At 33.3% G+C, this 20008-nt stretch overlaps 2 protein-coding genes across 3 annotated transcripts in view; one reads left to right on the top strand and one right to left on the bottom strand.

Annotated features, from left to right (window-relative positions):
- Nucleotides 1-20008, bottom strand: part of LOC148301239 (uncharacterized) — a 97066-nt gene that overhangs the window by 34539 nt on the left and 42519 nt on the right. The window contains exon 1 of one of the 2 annotated variants that reach the window (XM_088273602.1): nucleotides 4193-4489. In XM_088273602.1, coding sequence (XP_088129728.1) covers nucleotides 4193-4357 — 165 coding nt within the window. In that variant the 5' untranslated portion in view covers nucleotides 4358-4489. Of the gene's footprint in view, nucleotides 1-4192; nucleotides 19429-20008 lie in introns of those variants that run through there. The other variant, XR_015838827.1, reaches the window with a different exon arrangement.
- LOC148301240 (basic juvenile hormone-suppressible protein 2-like) lies at nucleotides 93-3520 on the top strand. Its single transcript, XM_088273597.1, has 5 exons — nucleotides 93-253; nucleotides 681-814; nucleotides 898-1731; nucleotides 1815-1972; nucleotides 2222-3520. The coding sequence occupies exons 1-5, from the start codon at nucleotides 118-120 to the stop codon at nucleotides 3309-3311; spliced, it is 2352 nt and encodes a 783-aa protein (XP_088129723.1). The 5' UTR covers nucleotides 93-117; the 3' UTR covers nucleotides 3312-3520.

The raw sequence follows: 20008 nt of genomic DNA, 5'->3' as shown, positions 1-20008 counted from the left end.
GGTCCAGATTACGTGGATGGTTACTAAAGGAGATAGGCGAGTATTCTAAGATAGCCGGAGGTATAAAAGCATCCGCCGGACATGCAGAAGTCACAATTGTCACAGACAACGGTCAACATGAAGACTGCTTTCTTGTTCCTGGGATTATTGGTTGCGGCTTCGGCCACCTTCCTGAGTGGCACCGTCACCAACACGGGCACCGCATCAGGAACCTCCTATGGAAGCCACTATGGTACCAAGAACGAGAAGATTGGTAAGCCCAATTTACTTTATACTAACTTAAATTATTGAATAACCCATTAACCGGGTTATTTAACAGCTTCTGAGACTATAATTTTGCTCTTCCTTTTCTGGCATGATCATTTATCAACCATGTTTGAAAATAAGTACCATTTATTTCTTCAATATTTCTAATTAAACACTACAAAATACAAAATATATAGTTTTTTCCGCATAAATTTGATTTGACCAGTGACCCAGAGGGTTTCGTCTTAACCGACACCGACGAAACCCGGTCACTGGAAAAATAAAATTTATATGGAAAAAACTATATATGCGTAGTTGATATTTTATTTTATAAAATGCAGTTCCACTTAAAATGTCACTACAAAACTTAAATCGAATACATAAATTATTTCCGATTTTAAAATTCTTAACGTTAATGGGTATTTTATTTTTAGCTGATAAGGAATTCCTTGTCCGCAACAAGAACATCCTTCGTCTCTTGAACCATGTAACCACCGTCAATACCAATGAAGACCAGAGGGCCATCGCCAAGGAGTTCCATATTGAAGCCTACAAAGGCAGATATACTGTAAGTATATTATATGATGAAACTAGAAAAATTGTAAGTTTCAAGAGAAAGTAATTGTATTTTTTTCTACTTTCTGTGAACAGAACACCGAGGCTATCACAGAGTTCATCAAGAACTACAAGTATGGCATGCTACCCAGAAACAAGATCTTCACCATCTCCAACGACAAGCACAGGGAGGAAGCTATCAGTCTATTCCACGTATTCTACTACGCCAGAGATTTCGATACTTTCTACAGGACCGCTTGTTGGGCTCGCGACAGCATGAACGAGGGTATGTTTGTCTATGCGTTGACCGTTGCCGTCATCCACCGCCACGATTGCAAGGGAATAACTCTTCCTCCCCCAAGCGAAGTCTATCCATTCTTCTTCCTTAACACCGAAGTGATCACTAAAGCCCAACGATTGAAGATGCAGGAGCGTGTCTATGATACTAAGCTCGCAGACTCCAGAGGAGTCCGTCAGGTTGATAACACCTTCTACATCAAGAGCAACTACTCCGGTTGGTACACCCAGACAAACGAAGAAAACACCATGACTTACTTCACCGAGGATATCGGCCTGAACACCTATTACTACTATTTCCACTGCAGTTATCCATTCTGGATGCAGGGTGATGAGCTTGGTTTCTCCAAGAGCCGCAGAGGAGAACACTTCCTTTACACTCACCAGCAGCTCTTGGCTCGTTATTACATGGAAAGACTTTCCAACGGCTTGGGTGAAATTCCTCAATTCATGTGGAATAAGCCAATTGAGACCGGATTCAAGTCATCTCTTAGACACTTCAATGGCATGGTATTCCCTTCAAGGCCAAATGACTTCTTGGTTAACACTGAAGACAATTTGTGGGATCTTACAACTGTTAAGGATTATGAGAGGCGTATCCGCAAGGCCGTCGACAAAGGATATGTGATTACTGTAAGTATTTGAAACGTTTCTTTCACTCAATATACTTGTATTTTTTAAACTTAATGTTTAAAAAATTCCTTTTCTACATTCAGGAGGACGGAAGGACTCTATCTCTAAGGAAACCTGAAGATATTGAGAAGCTGGGTAATATTATTCAGTGCAACAAGGATTCACCAAACACCCGGTACTACTTGCTTGGAACATTGGTTGCCAAGAAACTATTAGGCAATGGTGATGATACTATCAACGAGTAAGTCAATTTACGTTGTACATAATATTTGATCAAAATGAGTATATAGTGTAATTAATGGAATACCGTATGTTTCAATATATTTACGTAATGTTGCATAAACAACAAGTAGTTTCCAATAAATGTATTTATTTCTTGTCGTAATAAATAATTCACAAAAGAATGCAAACTTCATAATGCGGAATTTGGTCAAATATATTGTCTAAAACGAAGATTTTTAATTTTCCTATTTTGTAAACCTTTTTTCAGTTACTACACCAACCCAGCTGTTCTGGAGCAGTTTGAAACCGCACTCCGTGACCCCATGTTCTATCAGCTCACCCAGAGATTGATGCATAACGTTCTGAGATTCAAGGAAACCCTCAACCCTTACACCCGCGATGAAGTCACATTCCCCGGAGTTAAGGTAGAAGATGTTACGACAGACAAACTTGTTACATTCTTCGATCTGCATGATGTGGATATTACCAACGCTGTGAACCGTAAACCCGAAGAGATGGATAAGAACCAAGAACTGCATATCTTCAAGGCTGTTCAGGCACGTCTTAACCACGTTCAATTCAACGTGAAGATTGATATCAACTCTGACAAGTCAACCGAATCCGTAATCAGAATATTCTTGGGTCCTAAATACGACAGCATGCACCGCAAGATTAATTTCGACGATAACAGAGTTAACTTCTTCGAATTGGACAGATTTGTGTACAACCTCAAGACTGGCAGAAACACCGTCAGACGTAATTCTCGCGAATTCTGGACCACTGTTGGTGACCGCACTCCAGCCCGTGAACTCCTGAAGAAAATCACCACCTGCATCAATGGAAACGAGCAGTGCCTCGTCGATACCGGCAGAACCAACAATGGCTTCCCAGACAGGCTTGTGTTGCCTAAAGGTAAAACTGGAGGCATGCCATTCTTGCTTTACGTTGTCATTACTCCTCTCCGCCAAACCAAGACCTATGGTTTGCCAGAAGAAAGCGCAAGTGGCAAATTATCTACCGTCCAAACGAGCACTCCGATTTCCACCGACAACAGGCGCAATCTCGATGATAATGCCTTCGGTTATCCTCTTGACCGTGAAATCGATCACACGACCTTCTGGAATCCCAACATGATTGTGAAGGAGGTGATCATCTTCCACAAGCCCGGTCTGACGACCAGGGATACCGACAAGGAAACCACCAACACCTTCAGCACAGAAACCGCCGACAGCGTAAACGTGTATACCAAGGACGAGACCGACAGCAAGTACGTGGACACAACTCGCACAACGGGCACAGGCTACAGAGACTTCGATAGCACAGAGAACACGGATTCTTACAACAGACAACAATGGTAATCTAGTTACCGAGGCATCTGACTACCCCGAAGATCTCCGCGAAAGCTATCGCTGAAGCATTACCTTTAGCGTACGTTTTAAAACCTTAATTAGCTTTAATTGCAAAACCTTGTGCGACATTGTGTTTATGAATAGCAATAAAAAAACCTTTTACACATTTGTGTAAATAAAAAAAAACTTTTTATTATTACTTTTATGCTCCTTTATTTCACTGTATGTGACAGTACAATACTGTTGTATTGCGTCAAATGAAGTAATTAATACATGTTTAAATTTTTCATGCGATGTGAGGCGAACAATCCTTCAGATATATGCAATACATAATAAATTAATTACAATTGTTGGACAATATATGGACGCATAATAAAACCATTACCTCCTAGAATATCTAGTTAATACATAAAACACATAAACTTAACGGACCTTTACAATTGTGGTAACAAGCACAACATAAAATTCAATAGTATTTCAGAAATATTCGGAATTGTTTCCACAAACTGAAAAAAGGAAATGCGTTAATTGTGTTTGATTTTCTTGTCAATCACATTATACAGATATCATTTAATCTAAAAAATGGATTATGTATTCTGATGCATTCTTTTGTAAGCAATTTAACGAGAAAAAACTTCCATTAAAAAAAAATAAGTTGCAAAAAACAATGGCTTCTTCAAATAGTTAAACAATCAGATTCTGTGAAACTGTCAAAGTAAATCGGACAGTATTGATAACAAGGAAATCTTGACAATGGTCAAAAAACTAATATGAAATTTCGACTGAAGCGTTATATGCTGACGCTATTAAGTTTAAAGAGGTGAATAATGGTTGTGCGTTGTTTTTTACGTGGTGCATAAAAAGTTTTCTTTAATGATGAAAAAACATACCCATGAAGGAGGTGGATATCTGGGGAACGGAGCAATATCCTTTGTGGCAACATTGCTCGGCAGCTCGTTCTTTATTCCTCTTCTAATCTTGTCCTTCCTGCGCGAGCGCTGTTTCGACCTAATCATCAAAGCCGCCTGCATACTGGCCGATAGAGCAGCTGTCATGTGACGTCACAAAACAAGATGGCTGGCACTATTTTGGAGCCAACGGTAAAACTTTTGCATGGAAAATCCGCGCCACACACTCGAGCCGACAGCTCCACCGAAACATAGTACCCATTTTAAAGGAAAACACTACGTTATAATATTAAATTATGCACATTCATTTTTCTAGCTTACGGGGAAAATCACATTTTTTGGAAGCAACTCTTGAAAATTTATATTCACTGTCATGTCGTCTGCAGATTCGACAATATTTTTTACATTTTTACGCGTGTTGAATTGACATTTACATTGTCACGGTTTGGAAGGATGGAAGCCACTCTTACTCCATGCTTCACCGGTGGCTACGTTACATTGCAGCAATTGAAGCATTTTCTTCTTGATTTGAAAATGGCGAGCCAAGTGTCGTCCTTACTCTTCATATTTAATGGTTTTGGAATCACCCCTTAAAAATACTAAATACTAACACTAAACAAAACTCCATCACTCTGAATGTTTGATTTTGTTCCGAGATATTAAAGACTGATATATTTTATCTACTTCACTACGATACTAGAAATTAGATCACTGGATATTAAAACGAATTAAGGTAATTTTAAATAATATTATTATTTAATATTAGAGAAAATAAGTTATTTTGGTTACGTAATGAATTATGTCATCGAGAATTAAAAGTTTATACAAGAATCATCAAAAGTTTAGTGGCGGTTATAAATATTTGTCAGTTGTGGCATGACACAACCATGCCAGGTTTATACATTGCAAGAAAAAGAAATTGTAAGAGATTTTGCTGGATTTGTTAAAATTCATATGGTAAATAAATTTTTGTTTTTGTTAATACAACTGTATTTTGAGTGTGGCCAAAATTTTCTACGCAAATACTTGACCCGATGGGTTATTATAAACATGTAGTATAAATATCTCAACAGAGACGGAGACGATCTTTTTACGTGAAGGAAATATAAATGACAGGCCTGGTTTTTATATAAACGTTAAACATTTAATAATGCAGTCTTGATTACTTTATCTTTTATTCGGTATAAAATATTTTTAAAAAATGGTTACTTAATCTTTCTGATAAAATTGATCGACGATCGGTTTAAAAATGGCAGTCATTATGAATACAATTTAGGACCCAAGTCAAAAGAATCTACACTGCAAAGTAAAGGATTGACTTTGTGGAATACCTGGTCTGGGTAATTACAGGACTTACGACCTTTCATCATATACTTGTGTAACATTCATCACTTTGTATTTATGATTAAACATTCATCGTGCATTATTATTTTTTTGTTGTTGAATATGTAGTCAATTTATTGTATAACAGGGATATCGTACGCTTCGAACTGATGAGGTCATAAGCCCAGTAAAGGTTCAGACCTCCAGTTTTCTTCATAAATTCTATAAATAAAGTTGCAACAAAATGGCTACAATTTAAAAATCAATATTTATTACTACATACTATATGTTTGTAGACTCAATTTGTAGATTCGTTCGTCACAGTGAGAAATATTATGCATATGACACATATTCTTAATGTGAATTGGTAGGTACCTATCTCCATATTTATTAGTCGAACCCTATAAGGGGAGGGGGTATATTTAGTTTTAGTTTCGATACATAATATCAATCATGCTTCAGAAAACTGGAACTTGGAATCTATTATAGTTTACATTTGATTAAATTAAATTATAAATAAAACACTTTAGTATTATATTTTAACGGCTAGTTTTGGAAGCTTGCTTCCATCTAAAGGGTTTGAATACAAACTTAAGTATCAATAAGGATAAATTATTATCCGTACTGATAGAAGTTGGTAGGATAATAAGTGAGGGGGGAGAGGTAAGTATATCTGATTCAGTATGTCCATGAATAGGGATAGAAAATAAATTAATAATTATTTCTAAGCACTATATTTAAATATGATGTGGATCTCGCATGGGTAAGTAAGTTTGGTCCCCATATTTCAACGTTCTGAATGCAATTTATAGGAGCGAGTCATGCGAGTTTAATATCGGTCATGCAGTTGCCTTAGAAATATTGGCATTTTAATGTACGTAATCACCAGTTAGAGACTATTTGAAACACGCGGCAGCTTTTTGAATGAGAGCTTCGACACGATCCCCAATTTGGCACACATTTGCACGGCATTTTTATCGGTGCTTAGTTTATGTTATTGCTAATAAATAATATTGGGAATTGAATATTGATAAAAACGTTAACAATCTCACGCCCCGCTTCGATAATGATTCGGGGTTACCACCATACACTCGACATCAATTACACCAAAAAATTACATATATTTTGAGGTGTTAAAAGGTTACAGTTTCATATTTTAAAACATGGTGATATAATACAACAGTTAAACCCTAAACCATGTCAATCGGTTGGTGATACCAACTTTTGTATGTGGCGTGCACTAAAGCTTTGATCAAGGGTTTTATATATATTTTTTGTTATGAAATTTAATTTTTAGTTCACTTTTTTTTGTTCTTTTAAACCCTTTATTCGTTTGCACACGGTAGGAATTGTATGAAACACCACTTCTCATATTTACAGTATTCAGACTGGCATTACAAGTATTAACCATAGAGTTTAAAATATAAATAGTTCTATATATAAATATATATATATATATATATATATATATATATATATATATATATATATATATATATATATATATATATATATATATATATATATATATATATATATATATATATATATATATATATATATATTTATATATATATATATATTTATATATTTATATATATATAAATATATATATATATATATATATATATATATATATATATATATATATATATATATATATATATATATATATATATATATATATATATATATATATATATATAACAGTTTATTTTCGTGGTTATTTCAAGTTTTTACATTCAGTATGTAGCAACGATATACACACAGGAAGCAATGAACAATCTTTACAGGTAAGTATAGAAATGATTCATAGGTATTGCCAACGACAAGATAGCGTGATTTTTCAATATTAACTATTGTATAGTGAGAAAAATGAATTCGGCGTTAAATCACCTTGACTTGCCTTATGTAAAATAGAACAAACTTCTACCATATAGCGGAGAAATATACGTGAATTTAAATTTAAGGTAAACTCGAATAAAATATAACATTTCAAGTAATTATCGACCGCGTTATATTTATTTTATATATCAGGGTAACTTTCGTCTTCAAATATAAATACAGTGATATCTCGGTATACGTCCTTAATCCGTTTGTTCTTAATTACTGCACTACTTGATTTTTCCGCATGAGAAAAATAAGGAAAATTGCACTATTTGATGCACGGAACTCGTATTCCAAAGAAATGCATGTCACACGGGCGTTTCTGCTTTTAGAAAAATTCAGTTCGTAATATTTTCCGTTAGAAAAACAAAAAGAAAACTCATAACGCCCGTGCGCTATGTTAAACAAAAAAAAACGCATCCTAACGGGAGATAAATATTTCAACTTATTTCAAATGGGACGTACATCGAAGTACCACTGTACTATTTTTACAGTCTAGAATCTAGAGCAGTGGTTCCCAAAGTGGTCCCTAGGGACTCCCAGGGGTCCCCGGGATATTTCAAGGGGTCCGTGGAAAGTTAAAATTGATTTGGAGGTCCCTGAACAGCGTCAGGGAGTCCGTAGAAGGTGTAATTTAAAATAATAATAAAATATGTGAATATTTTTATTAATATGGACATTATAATAAATAGATAATTTTAAAACGAGTGTTGTGAATGGTTTTCTCTTTTTTTTCTCCTCGATCTTTCTCACTCATATTATTTTTAACCGAATGGGCAGAACACAAAATACTTCTTCAAACAAATGTTATTTTATTATTCCTATTCAGTATTTTTTTTTAAAATTTATACTTGAAGCACTAACTTTGTGATTTTCCATTTTATAAATAAAATGTAGCATTGTTTTAAATAAAGTTACATTTGATTTTTTTTTCTATTATGCATTTATGTAGTTTTTCACCCAGGGTCCTTAGGCAAGATTTGATTATGAAAAGGTGTCCGTGGGTTAAAAAAGTTTGGGAACCACTGATCTAGAGTAATTATCGATTTTAGATTATATAATTTATTCAACGGGATTATTTTTAAACTAGGAAATCATTGTGCCGTAAGATATGACTAAACTCTGCTGAAATTGTGAACTCTGTATTGGATATCTGTGAGAATCAAGTCGGTTAGTTGAACTTTACTTCAGTATTGCATTTCGAGAACGGTTGGCGAATTCACTGAAAGTTGACGTTACCGGTGAAAAACGAAAAGCATATTATGACATCTCAACAGAGAAGAAGAAGAATAAGGAAGTCTGGGTGTGTACAGGGTTTATGGCATGTCATAGGTTGATTAAGTGATGAATTTACACATGTGTAACATTCTACCCATGATTGACAACCACATTTTCGGGCGTCTCCACAGTACATAAAATAATCCGGTTCGGATCATTGAATAAATGATAGGATACATTTAAATAAAATGGTTCAGCTAAATAAAAGTTTTCTCAACCTCAAACTTTTTCAAAACTAACAATAGATGGCTGCTATGAACACGAACATAAAGCGTCATAAGTTTTATGATATATGTGTGAGTTATACGTGTGTTTAAATTGATCACTTGACCAGTCTATACAGGTCATAAGCCCTGTAAATACCCAGACATTTATATTCTTCTTCGTCTATGTTGAGATGTATGAATTAAAAATAACTCCTGAGTGGAGAAATACAGATTTGTGAACAAGGATTTGTGACACACCTTAAAATGTTGTGAAAAGTGCTTTAGTTTTTTTTTTTGGAAAACAAGTATCTAATTTGAACTCAGAATCAGAATTCCATCCATATAAACTTTTTTTTATTCTCACATATACAGCGTTCCCATCTCTTGGTAGACCCTTAATGCACTTTGAATGACTTATCATATATCGCTCACTCCTTTCAAGAACGTCATAAATAAAGAAAAACTTGATTTTTCAGGAGAACGTTTTTAAAGTTTAAATATAATACAATGAATTAAAAATAAATATCAAGCCACTTATTGAACTTTTTACTGTGCAACAGATCTTTTTAGGTAAGATGTGAAGGTTTTTTCTCCATTTGAAAAATATTTTGTATATTTAAAAAAATAATTAAACGATACCTTTTCTTAAAAATGCAAAATCAAGACTTTCTGCCCTGTAGCGGGTAAATATTAAGTTAAAAATATGCCTGTTTTGATGGGATATAGTACATTTTCTGGGCATTCCGAAAACATGCACAACTGAAAATTGACGATTTTTTATTTATGACGTTCTTGAAAGGAGTGAGCGATATGATATATGCAGATTTAATTTCTTTTTTAGTTCCTCTAGTTTTTTTGAATTATTTATTTGGCAGTATAAATAATTTAAAAAAAAAATAAAAATTTAGAGGTAAAATAACTGTGAACAGACTGTAGACATATCATTGTATTATCAACATAAAGAGCTTGAGGACTTATCTGATTCGGTCACAGTAATTTTTGTTCATCAACTTCATTAAACGAATTTGATTCGTTCCGTCGAGCAACTACAACGCAACAAGTTATTTGCTTTTAAATAATTAACAGTTTTGATTACCTGCCCGGCTGTATTCAGATTTCTGAATATTCAATTTACGTGTAGGTTTTCGAGCATGTAATTGTCAATATTATTATGTCAAAACATAGGTTTGATGTTTATGAGTAGTTCTTGAATAATATATGTAATCAATATCGTAACAAGTGCGATGAATTTGTTCGGCTACCGTTACTCACATGAATTGTACACTGCAGTAAGAAATAGTTATCAGGGGTATGAGTTAACATAGATACATTTAAAAAAGGCAGTCAATTTTGGAAATCAATACAGATTGAGAAAAGTTGGTCAAAAATGGGAAAAATTACTGCGTGGAATAATCATCTATACAAATATTACCTTATTTTCTAGATCCAGATTACAATATGAGGTGGTAGACACACCTTAACGGCCAATGTCAGCCACCAGTGGCCAACACAAGGCATTTCAACTGCCTCTCGTCGGCCACCGGAGGCTGACACTTTGTACCTTATATTGACAATCTTCTTCTTTATGAGCCCTCTGTCCTCCACTGTTAGAGATAGGCCTCTTCCCCTTCTTTCCATTTCTTCCAGTCGGTTGCTGCTTGCAGCCAGTTTTTAGGCCCCAGAGCGACTATGTCGTCGGACCATCTCTTTTGGGGTCTTCCGAAACCTCTTTTGTTCTCCCAAAGTCTCCATCGTAAAATTCCATTAATATTGACAGTATAATGTCAGGCTGACAAAGTGTCAGCTTGTCATTGGCAGTCAATGTATTAAAAACGAATAGCGTGATTAAGGCGATGCTTTGTTAAACTACTCGATTTTGTCTCCAGACTAGGAAAAGAGTCAGATAAGTAAAAAAAATGCCCCCGATCTGTCTCGAATACCGGTATAATTGCAGCAGTGGTTTAGTGTTTTAAAGTGTTTTCGGTTCCTATTGTATAGTGCATTTGCCTCATAGAACAAATCAAGGTGATTGGCAACTCACTCAATAAAATCCAAAGTCACGTGGTTAATGTCGCGAATTCAAAGTTTATAGGTTCGAACCCGCCCTGCCACAAGTGTTTTCCAACATAAACCGTTTAGGTTTAGATTAAAAATAAAAAACAAATAATATTAAATATTTGTGTTGTATTTTATTTATTGATTCGGCATTAACTTTGTGGTATTTTGAAATTATTAAAGAAAAACTTGTTTTTTTACCACTTGGGTTTATTTATGACAACTAATTTTGGAAGCTAAGCTTCCATATCAGGTCTAAATGTAAACTAACGTAGTTTACATTTAGACTTGACGATATAAGCTTAGCTTCCGAAACTAGTTGTCATAAATAAACTCAAGTGGTAAAAAAATCAACTGTTTTCTTTAATAATTTGTGTTCTAAATAAGTTGTTAATACTGTTTTCATGTAAAAAAAAAACAGTATTAACAACATGTTAAACACAAATATTATCAAAAAAATCCATCAACAATCAATGGCTGGGACTTGCTGCGTTTAAAGCAGATCGTCCGCATTTCTCTATATGATTTTTTAGTTTTGACCTTGTCTTGGAAAGCAATTAAGTAAGTTTAATAAATCTCCTTAATTTACTCAACGAATGATCTAATTAAAAAAAAATAGTATCCGCTGATTTTATTATCGTTTATAAGGGATTGGGCCTTTAGACAGCCCTTCGAGCCGTAGCGTGTTTGAAGATGTACCTGTATTAAATACCTACATTACTTACGTTATAAGTTCTTAACCATTGCACTTTAGAGATTTCAAATTAATTACACTGCACCTTGGTGTGGCTGAAAATATCGCTGCATAATTTAGGGAAGCAATAAATGTGGAAGGCCGATCTATAAAGCAGCGACAACTTTCACATTAATATTTATTACCCGACAGTTTTATCGCTTTTAGAAGGAAAAGCAAAAGGTCGTCTCGGTAAAAATACTTTCTGACAAATATTTGTTTTTAATTCGTTGAAAGGTTGACAAAAGTTTTTAATAATTTATTTCATAAATTCTGTATTTCGATGAATATTTTTTTATGTTTAAGAAATGGACTCTTACAGTTTTTTATTAATTTATTTTTCTAACGTTAAATTGATGTTATAATATAGCATTTCCTAATGCTTCTGTCTCTCGGTATAAAATAACAATTCAGCTTACGATGGCAAATCAACGGATATCATTAAAATTCCCTTTTAAGGTTAAGTTTTCTGATATCGTATACCTACTAGCAACATAATTTAAATTGCGATTAAATTAAAATGCAAAAGGAGGAATTCTAATTATTTTTTGTACTAAGAGAACATTTCCCAAAATTATTCAAATAAAATTATAGTTAAGTCGGAAAAATTAGAGGATTATATATATATGGATATTATATTATATGGATATCGTAGTCATACACGAGAAAGTGACCTCGTGCATTTTTTTTACAAAAACGTGATCATTGACTATTTGATATCTTACTAGCTTAATATTGCCCTGAAAAAAATCCCAAAGGATTTTAAACTCGAAAGTATAATATATTTACTTGTTCAGAATAACTAACTGCATTGATGTTAATTTTCTTGCCGAGCAAAAGTGACTTAAATGGCCCTCCTGAACATTTTACGTTTTGTTAGTTGGTCAGTTTCTCCTGTACGACTTCGATATGCTTGAATGAAGAAAAGTAGAAAGATGATTGCAAAGACAGAGCGGTATGGCGTTCTATCCTCTCTAAAGGAAAGCGGCATGATAGTATTTAGTCAATGATGTTTTAAAAAAAAGACATTTGATTGAATCATTCTAAACCGCAACATTAGAATAATTTCATATAATGTGATATACTGAAACATCATCAAACGTCTAATTGCAAATCTGTTTTTGTTACAAACGTTAAAAAACTTTTGATAAAAAAACCTTACGAAGCGGTTCATCCGATTTAAAGCTAGATTATAATTTAATGGGTGATTATTTCGACGTTACTTTCACTCCTTGGTGTAATTAAAATTAGAATAAAATACGATAGCATGTTGTTGGCATTATTTTTTGTATTAAACTCGCATGTTGTGTAATAATAAATGAAATATTTTAAGGTAGGTCCTCATCCACGGAAAAAATATCGACCGGGACGACACGTTACAAGTTACAGCCCTCAAGCGGTGTAGGAGGGACGTATATCGATTATTCCATTTGGTTGCGGCAAGTCGCTTGACATGAATTCAGGTGGTCGGGTCGGCGTGAAAAAATCAATTGACTGAAACCTCTAACACAAAGTAGCTACTTGCCACTGAATGAACACTTTATCGGAAATTCCATGATTATTTTATCGCCATAGAATTTCCTGTCTGTAAAATTATAATAAAAATGTAAAGAGGATATCCCAAATGTTCTATGTGACTTTCGATCGCGATAACACGAGCTTGTGCGTTTATATTATATTTAAATTTGATGAATTTTTCGACTTGATTTTTATTTATTTATTATAATAGAACAATTAAAGCTTTAAAAAAATATATATATATATATATATATATATATATATATATATATATATATATATATATATATATATATATATATATATATGTATATATATATATATATATATATATATATATATATATATATATATATATATATATATATATATATATATATATATATATATATATATATATATATATATATATATATATATATATATATATATATATATATATATATATATATATATATATATATATATATATATATATATATATTCTTTATCAAATTAAACAACTTTGTTTTAACCACTTTTTTAATTACTAGTACAATTAAACCTACCGGTTTCGACACGAACCTTGTTATCATCAGAGTTAATTGAATTCTAAAACATTAAAAACAATAAAATACTCATAATTAATTACATTCCCTTACCAAAAAAAGTGTGTGTGGAAGTTTTTGGTAAGGTAATTAATTATGAGTATTTTAATGTTTTTAATATTTTAGAATTAAATAAACCCTGATGATGACAAGATTCTTGTCAAAACCGGTAGGTTAAAGTTTACTAATAATAAAAAAGTGGTTAAAACAAAGTTGTTGAATTTTATAAAGTTTAAATTTATATCGCTAAAATTCATAATTTTAATAATACATTTTCCGAATCCAACTAAACATAGTTATAATATAATCAATATCTTATTTTTTCCTTTATAATTGAAAGTCAACTTTTCATTAATTTTCTTTTCCTTCCCGTCGAAATAGAAAATGGGTATCGTAATCTCACAACCTAACATACCTGCGCCCACACAGCTGTCCAACTTTAATCAAATCTCCAAACTTTCAATTCTCTTCAAAGCAGTCTTAAACTAAATTATTTTATACTTAAATACCAAAAAAATACTTTTTTAATATGCTTTTTCTTCAGGTAACAGTAAAACGATAGTTGTAAAGTTTAGATTAAATCAGACGTAGTACAAACGATAAAAAAGTTACCATTTCAACTTTTCTAGACGTAAGAAGAACATTTATGTTTACTTTTTTTGTCCTTGTTGAACACATACTTCCGCTCCCGTAATATCCATTCCATCATACAATAGTAATCATCGCTCCACATTCTCAAAAGGAAGAATTCATAGGCTCACACTATCAAGAGGAAGAATTCATAGGCTCACACTATCAAGCCATTAATCTAAATTCAATTAGCTAAATACAGGAGTTCCTCAGGGTAGTCCCTTATGTCTAGTCCTTTATCAAATCTAATATACACAATATCTACACATTAGAACATTTCCTATTACTTATTTGCTGATTATTTTCAACTTCATCAAACATGCCATCTGAATTTCTATATTAGTCCTTTCATATAAAACCAACTAAAACATAATTCCCTCAACCTGAACAGTAAAAAACCTTGGCATCGTAATAAATTAAAACATAACCAACCTAGCAAGAACAATGATAATTGAAGTTGGGATTCTTTCATCTTATCTTCATATATCAAGGACTGGGACATATTCTTCCAATCACAGTAAAATTACATACACTTATTAAAATCCATATTTCTTCCTTCCATATGCTAAGTTAAGTTATTTGATATCTTGACACAAATATCGAATTTATTGATCATCTGGAGTGTCTAAAAATCAAAGTACCTACTTCATTTTCAACATAAAAATAGTATCATCCTCTCGCATTGAACTAAAAACGCTTTCTTTTAATCAGCAAGGACGACATGTTTATTAATTTCCAAAGTCATAAGAAAAAAGCTTCATTATAAAAAAAATATTTAAAAAATGATCTTTCGAATTGCCTTGATACTTAAAACTTAACTATTTGAAAAATATTTTTTTTTTATCTAAAATTTTATGCACTTGTAAATTGTTTATATAATTTTTATTACCTACCCCGTCAATTTTAGTAATCTATTTAAAAAACATACATTTTATTAGTAAGTAGATACGTAAAATGTTTTTGACTTAATTTTGTGAATAAATATAAGTGTGAGTATAAATGCTAATATTAACGTATTTCTAATATTTTGATTATTTTATTTGTTTCAAAAATGCAAGTTGATAAGATAATTTGGCGGAAAAGGATCGATAATACTAGAGTACTCGCTTTGGACACTTGATTAATAATGGGTCGATGGTTATTGACGAACGTTTCACATATATTGTTTTTATTAAAACGACACATAGAGAGTTTGTAAATTCCATTCATCAAGTACGTTTCATGCGTGCGTAATTTGTAGTTATTGATAACAGAACTATACCGATAGAAAACAATTATTTTAATATTCTAGTGTAAAGTTATAGCTGTCAACTTGTCGAAGGGCTCTTGGACATAATTCGATGCGCGGGTTGGATTATTTTTATTTGTTTAAATTTAACCATTGATTTTTTCATGTTGTTTGTTATTGTTTGAAGGTCAATTATTTTCATTCAATATTTAATATTTTTTTCAAATTAAAGCTTTCCGTTAAATTAAGAAAGATTATTATTCTAAAGATATTATTACAATTGGTTAAATTAAAGCGGTTAAAATATTTAAAAACGTTAAAATGCTCGATATTTATTCTAAGATATCGTGTTTTGAACTAATATTTGCTGGATTAAAAATATTCTAAGAGTTGTTATATTTTCTTAACACGTAAAATTTAATTATTGTTTGGATATACTTAATTGTATTTTTATTTCTACAAATAAAATTATTATTCTAGTATTTACATATATTTATGTAACAATTTTTCCATACATATATTAATTTTAATTCACCTTATACCGAAAAAATATGTACTTGTACATTAACAGGTTTTTTGCTCGAAAGGAATATATATTAAACCAACTAGTAACAGATAGGTTACACTTAGTTGCCTTATACAGTTGTTTGAAAGAAGTGAACAGATAGTGCTGGTATAATACAAATAAGTGGTAAGAAAAAATATATAAGGGGTGGCGTATATATGATAAAATAATAACAATCAGGGATGAAAATGAGTGGGGGAGGGGATCGGAGAGTATTTAAGGGATGATATGGTGGAGAATCAGAGTTCCAAAGGGAGATAAAACATATCAGACGTTTCTTAAAGGTTATCACAGAAGATGTATTTGTCACTTGGAAAGTCCAAAGTCTGGCAGCTTAAACTGAAAGGAATTACTGAAAAGTGGTGTATAACATCGAGTAATGGAAAGCGTTTTTCTTTGAGAAGAGTGAAGGGATAAGTGTATAATGATATTTAAGTTTATATTGATATCTCAACAGCGACGATATTTTCTGAAGTGATTATTCGATGAAAGAAAGTGGAAATCACGACAGGCATATTTTAATTATCTATCGTTACCTACATCAACGCACTGGAACGCACAAAACCTTATCAGATTACAATCTATTGACTGCTTCAACAACGTTTGAGGGAGTAAACGTTTTTCATTTTGTAAGGGTTGGTCGGGTAGTAATAATATTTTTCTTTTTATAAACGTGAAAAATAGGTAAATATACATATCTATCTATCATTACTAAGTGTCGTAACACTCGTACATATAAGTTCACTATTTTGAGTTCACATTACAAACATATATTAGTACCTAGTCATGTTTACATAAAACGATTACTTTTGAAAACCACAGATGTTCTCATCGACAGGTGAAAATACAAACTAATGACAACAACAAAACTGTTTTCAAATGTTGATGAGAACATCTGTATTTCTCAAAATTGGTCGTACAATAATAAACTCAGAAAAGTGGTCACATACAAGTGTTTTATTTTCATATTTAAATGAGTCACTCAGCTCCAAGACTTGGCTACCCTAAACATAGCTCGAGCTATTCTGTAGTACAACCAAAGAACTAGTACGTTTTGCAGGCGGCAATCCTATAGACCATAGATTCAAAGGATTTTTCCCCGAGACAGCGAACATACCGAAAGTACAGCATGACCTTGCCAACCTATTCAGATATCGTAAAGTTATTATCGTATTACGCCCTCGTTGTATAATGAGGTAATTTTTTTTGTCTATGGACAGTCTGCACATAAAAGAACCCGAGACAGAGAACATAACGAATGTACAGGATGACCTTGCAAAGCTATTTAGTATCCTAAAGGTATTATCGTATTGCGCCCCCGTTGCATTGTGAGTTAAAAATAAATAAAATCTTGTCTATGCACAGTCTACACATCAAAGTACCCTGAGACAGCTAACATACCAAAAGTACAGAATGACCTGGTTAAGTTAGACATTGTTGCATTACCCTCTTCGTTGCATCGCGAGTTAAAATAAATAAAAAGTTGTCTATGCACAGTCTGCACATCAAAGTCCTCCGAGACAGCGAACATAACGAAAGTAGAGAATGACCTAGCCAAGCTAGGCATAGTTGCATTACGTCCTTCGTTGCATCGTGAGTTAAGATAAATAAAAAAGTTGTGTATGCACAGTGTACACGTGTGAGTACCTCGCAGACCGCGTAGGGCACGTCCGTGCTGCCGAAGCCGACGATCCTCTCGGGCGGCGCCTTGTGCAGGCGCGCCTCCCAGTGCGTGCAGCTGTAGGCGCGCGGCGGGCTGCCCGTGGCGCCCAGCGCGCCCGGCACCCCCGGCTCCGGCGCCGGCCCGGCTCCAGCGCCGGGCAGCTCGTGCGCCGAGCGGCTCGCGCGCAGCTCCTGCGACCCGCCGTCGCCCGGCCGCAGGGACAGGGAGCGGGAGTGGGGCAGGGCGGGGGCGGGGGGGACCAGCTGGCCGGACTCGTGCTTGTGGTAGCCCTCGGGCAGGTGGTGGAACTGCTTGCTCTGCGGGGCCTTCTGGACCTGGCTCTTGGCCGGCTTGGCGGGCGGCTTCTTCGCGCCCGTCTTGCCCTGAGCCTTGTTTTGCCGCGCCTTGCGGCTGGCGATCGAAGCGCCACCTGCCGCCGCGTACATCTTATACTTATTTTATTGCGTCACGCGAGTGTAATCATTTCCGTACAAAACAATCAAATTGATCGGTTTCATATTCTAACGCGATATTCTGACATGACGATGTTGGAAGAAAGTACCCGTAATGGGAAAAATACTAGGAAAATCCATTTACGGGAACAAACGGTTGATCGGAAAACATTTCCTTTATTTCGTGTTATAAAATGACAACGTCCAAATCACATTAATATACTGTTACCGCGCTCGCTTATCTACCGCGAAATTTCAACTCGAGTCGGTAAATTTCTATATTGTCCTCGTTATTAATAGTACAATTACAATTTATAACAATACTTTAAAATCTAACACGGTTCAACTTAACGACACCTTATAGTTAACGTATCAACAATGATTATGTATTTCAAATATATTAATTACACCATTAACTAATTGAACAACGATCCAGTCTAATTTTGACAACTTATGCGACGTATTGCTTTCGTAGTTTCAACCGAAAATATTCCCTAAATGTACATCTCAGTTCGTTTTAAATCAAACCTTCCTCAACACGTTACATCTCTTATAAGACACACAGGGATATATTTTCATATATTGCTTATATTGCTATGATATTATTTATCGAGGAATTGATTAATCCATCCAACCGGTATTTAGAAATTGAATAAACGATCGACAAATTAAAACCCTTTAGAAAACAATTGTAAATATTGTTTATTAAAATTCTTAAACTATTGTCACTACCGAGAAGTCAGTGTTAAAATCAATTTTAAAACAAAATGTATAAAAATGTAAAATATTGATAAACGACCCTGTCAAATTGTGTACTTAAATCTGTATACTAAAAAGGGATAAAATCGGTAAAAAATTTTATTTCAATGAAAATGATCAACCATGGTATTAATTTCAATAACAACGTTTTGGATATTATTATAGTTGAACCTCTCGTATTTTAGCAAAGGAATTTATCAATGATAACGCGCAACGTAGTAGTATCGATGATGGAAGAATGCGAGAAGGAACGGGTTGATTGTGCGATGGATGGAGAAGAAAGGAAGATATAGAATGAGAGACCAGCCAAAAAAGCCAAAGAGGGTCGCCATGTCTGTAGAAAAAATATTAATTCACAAGTAGGATCTAGTTAAGTAGAGACGGTTCGGGATGATGAGATACTTGGGTATAGTAAAATGGTTCATATTTATTTCCTCCAAAATACTCATATCTAACACATATATTTGCATATTGGCATAATCTTATTTTATTATTTGTTAGTTTGGTTTAATAACGGGAAATGGAAAACAATTAAACCATGAACGACGATCTCATATCACGAATCGCCTCTGCCATAATTGATAATTAAAATCCATTATTACAATCATTTCAAAGGAAAAAAATACATGAGACATAAATGCAATCTTTACACATAATTAAACCAGTATTTGAAAAAATACAAATATACAATTTAGGTACTATAAACCTTTTATTATATTTAGGCATTTTGAAATTAATTGTAATATTCAATGAAAATTACTTGCTTTTAAATAATATTTAATAATTATTTTACTTTTTTATAACAGTAATGTTTTACATGCTCAATTTAAGGATTTCTTCAACTTGGTCGTCTAAATATAACATAAATTTTTACCTGTTTTAAAATCTAAAACTATTGATAAACCTACTACTAC

This window comes from Brachycentrus maculatus, unplaced genomic scaffold (genome assembly GCF_059751285.1).
Source record: "Brachycentrus maculatus isolate JH-2025_06_01 unplaced genomic scaffold, ASM5975128v1 h1tg000589l, whole genome shotgun sequence".
NCBI lineage: Eukaryota > Metazoa > Arthropoda > Insecta > Trichoptera > Brachycentridae > Brachycentrus > Brachycentrus maculatus.
The sequence above is the reverse complement of the archived record's forward strand: the minus strand, read 5'-3'. Positions and strand labels throughout refer to the sequence as shown.

What these genes read in the sequence shown, in the direction of transcription:
- LOC148301240 (XM_088273597.1), top strand. Translation starts at nt 118, where the DNA reads ATGAAGACTGCTTTCTTGTTCCTGGGATTATTGGTTGCGGCTTCGGCC. An exon ending in TACCAAGAACGAGAAGATTG is followed by an intron (nt 254 to 680) that starts GTAAGCCCAATT and finishes TTTTATTTTTAG; the next exon opens with CTGATAAGGAATTCCTTGTC. An exon ending in CCTACAAAGGCAGATATACT is followed by an intron (nt 815 to 897) that starts GTAAGTATATTA and finishes TTCTGTGAACAG; the next exon opens with AACACCGAGGCTATCACAGA.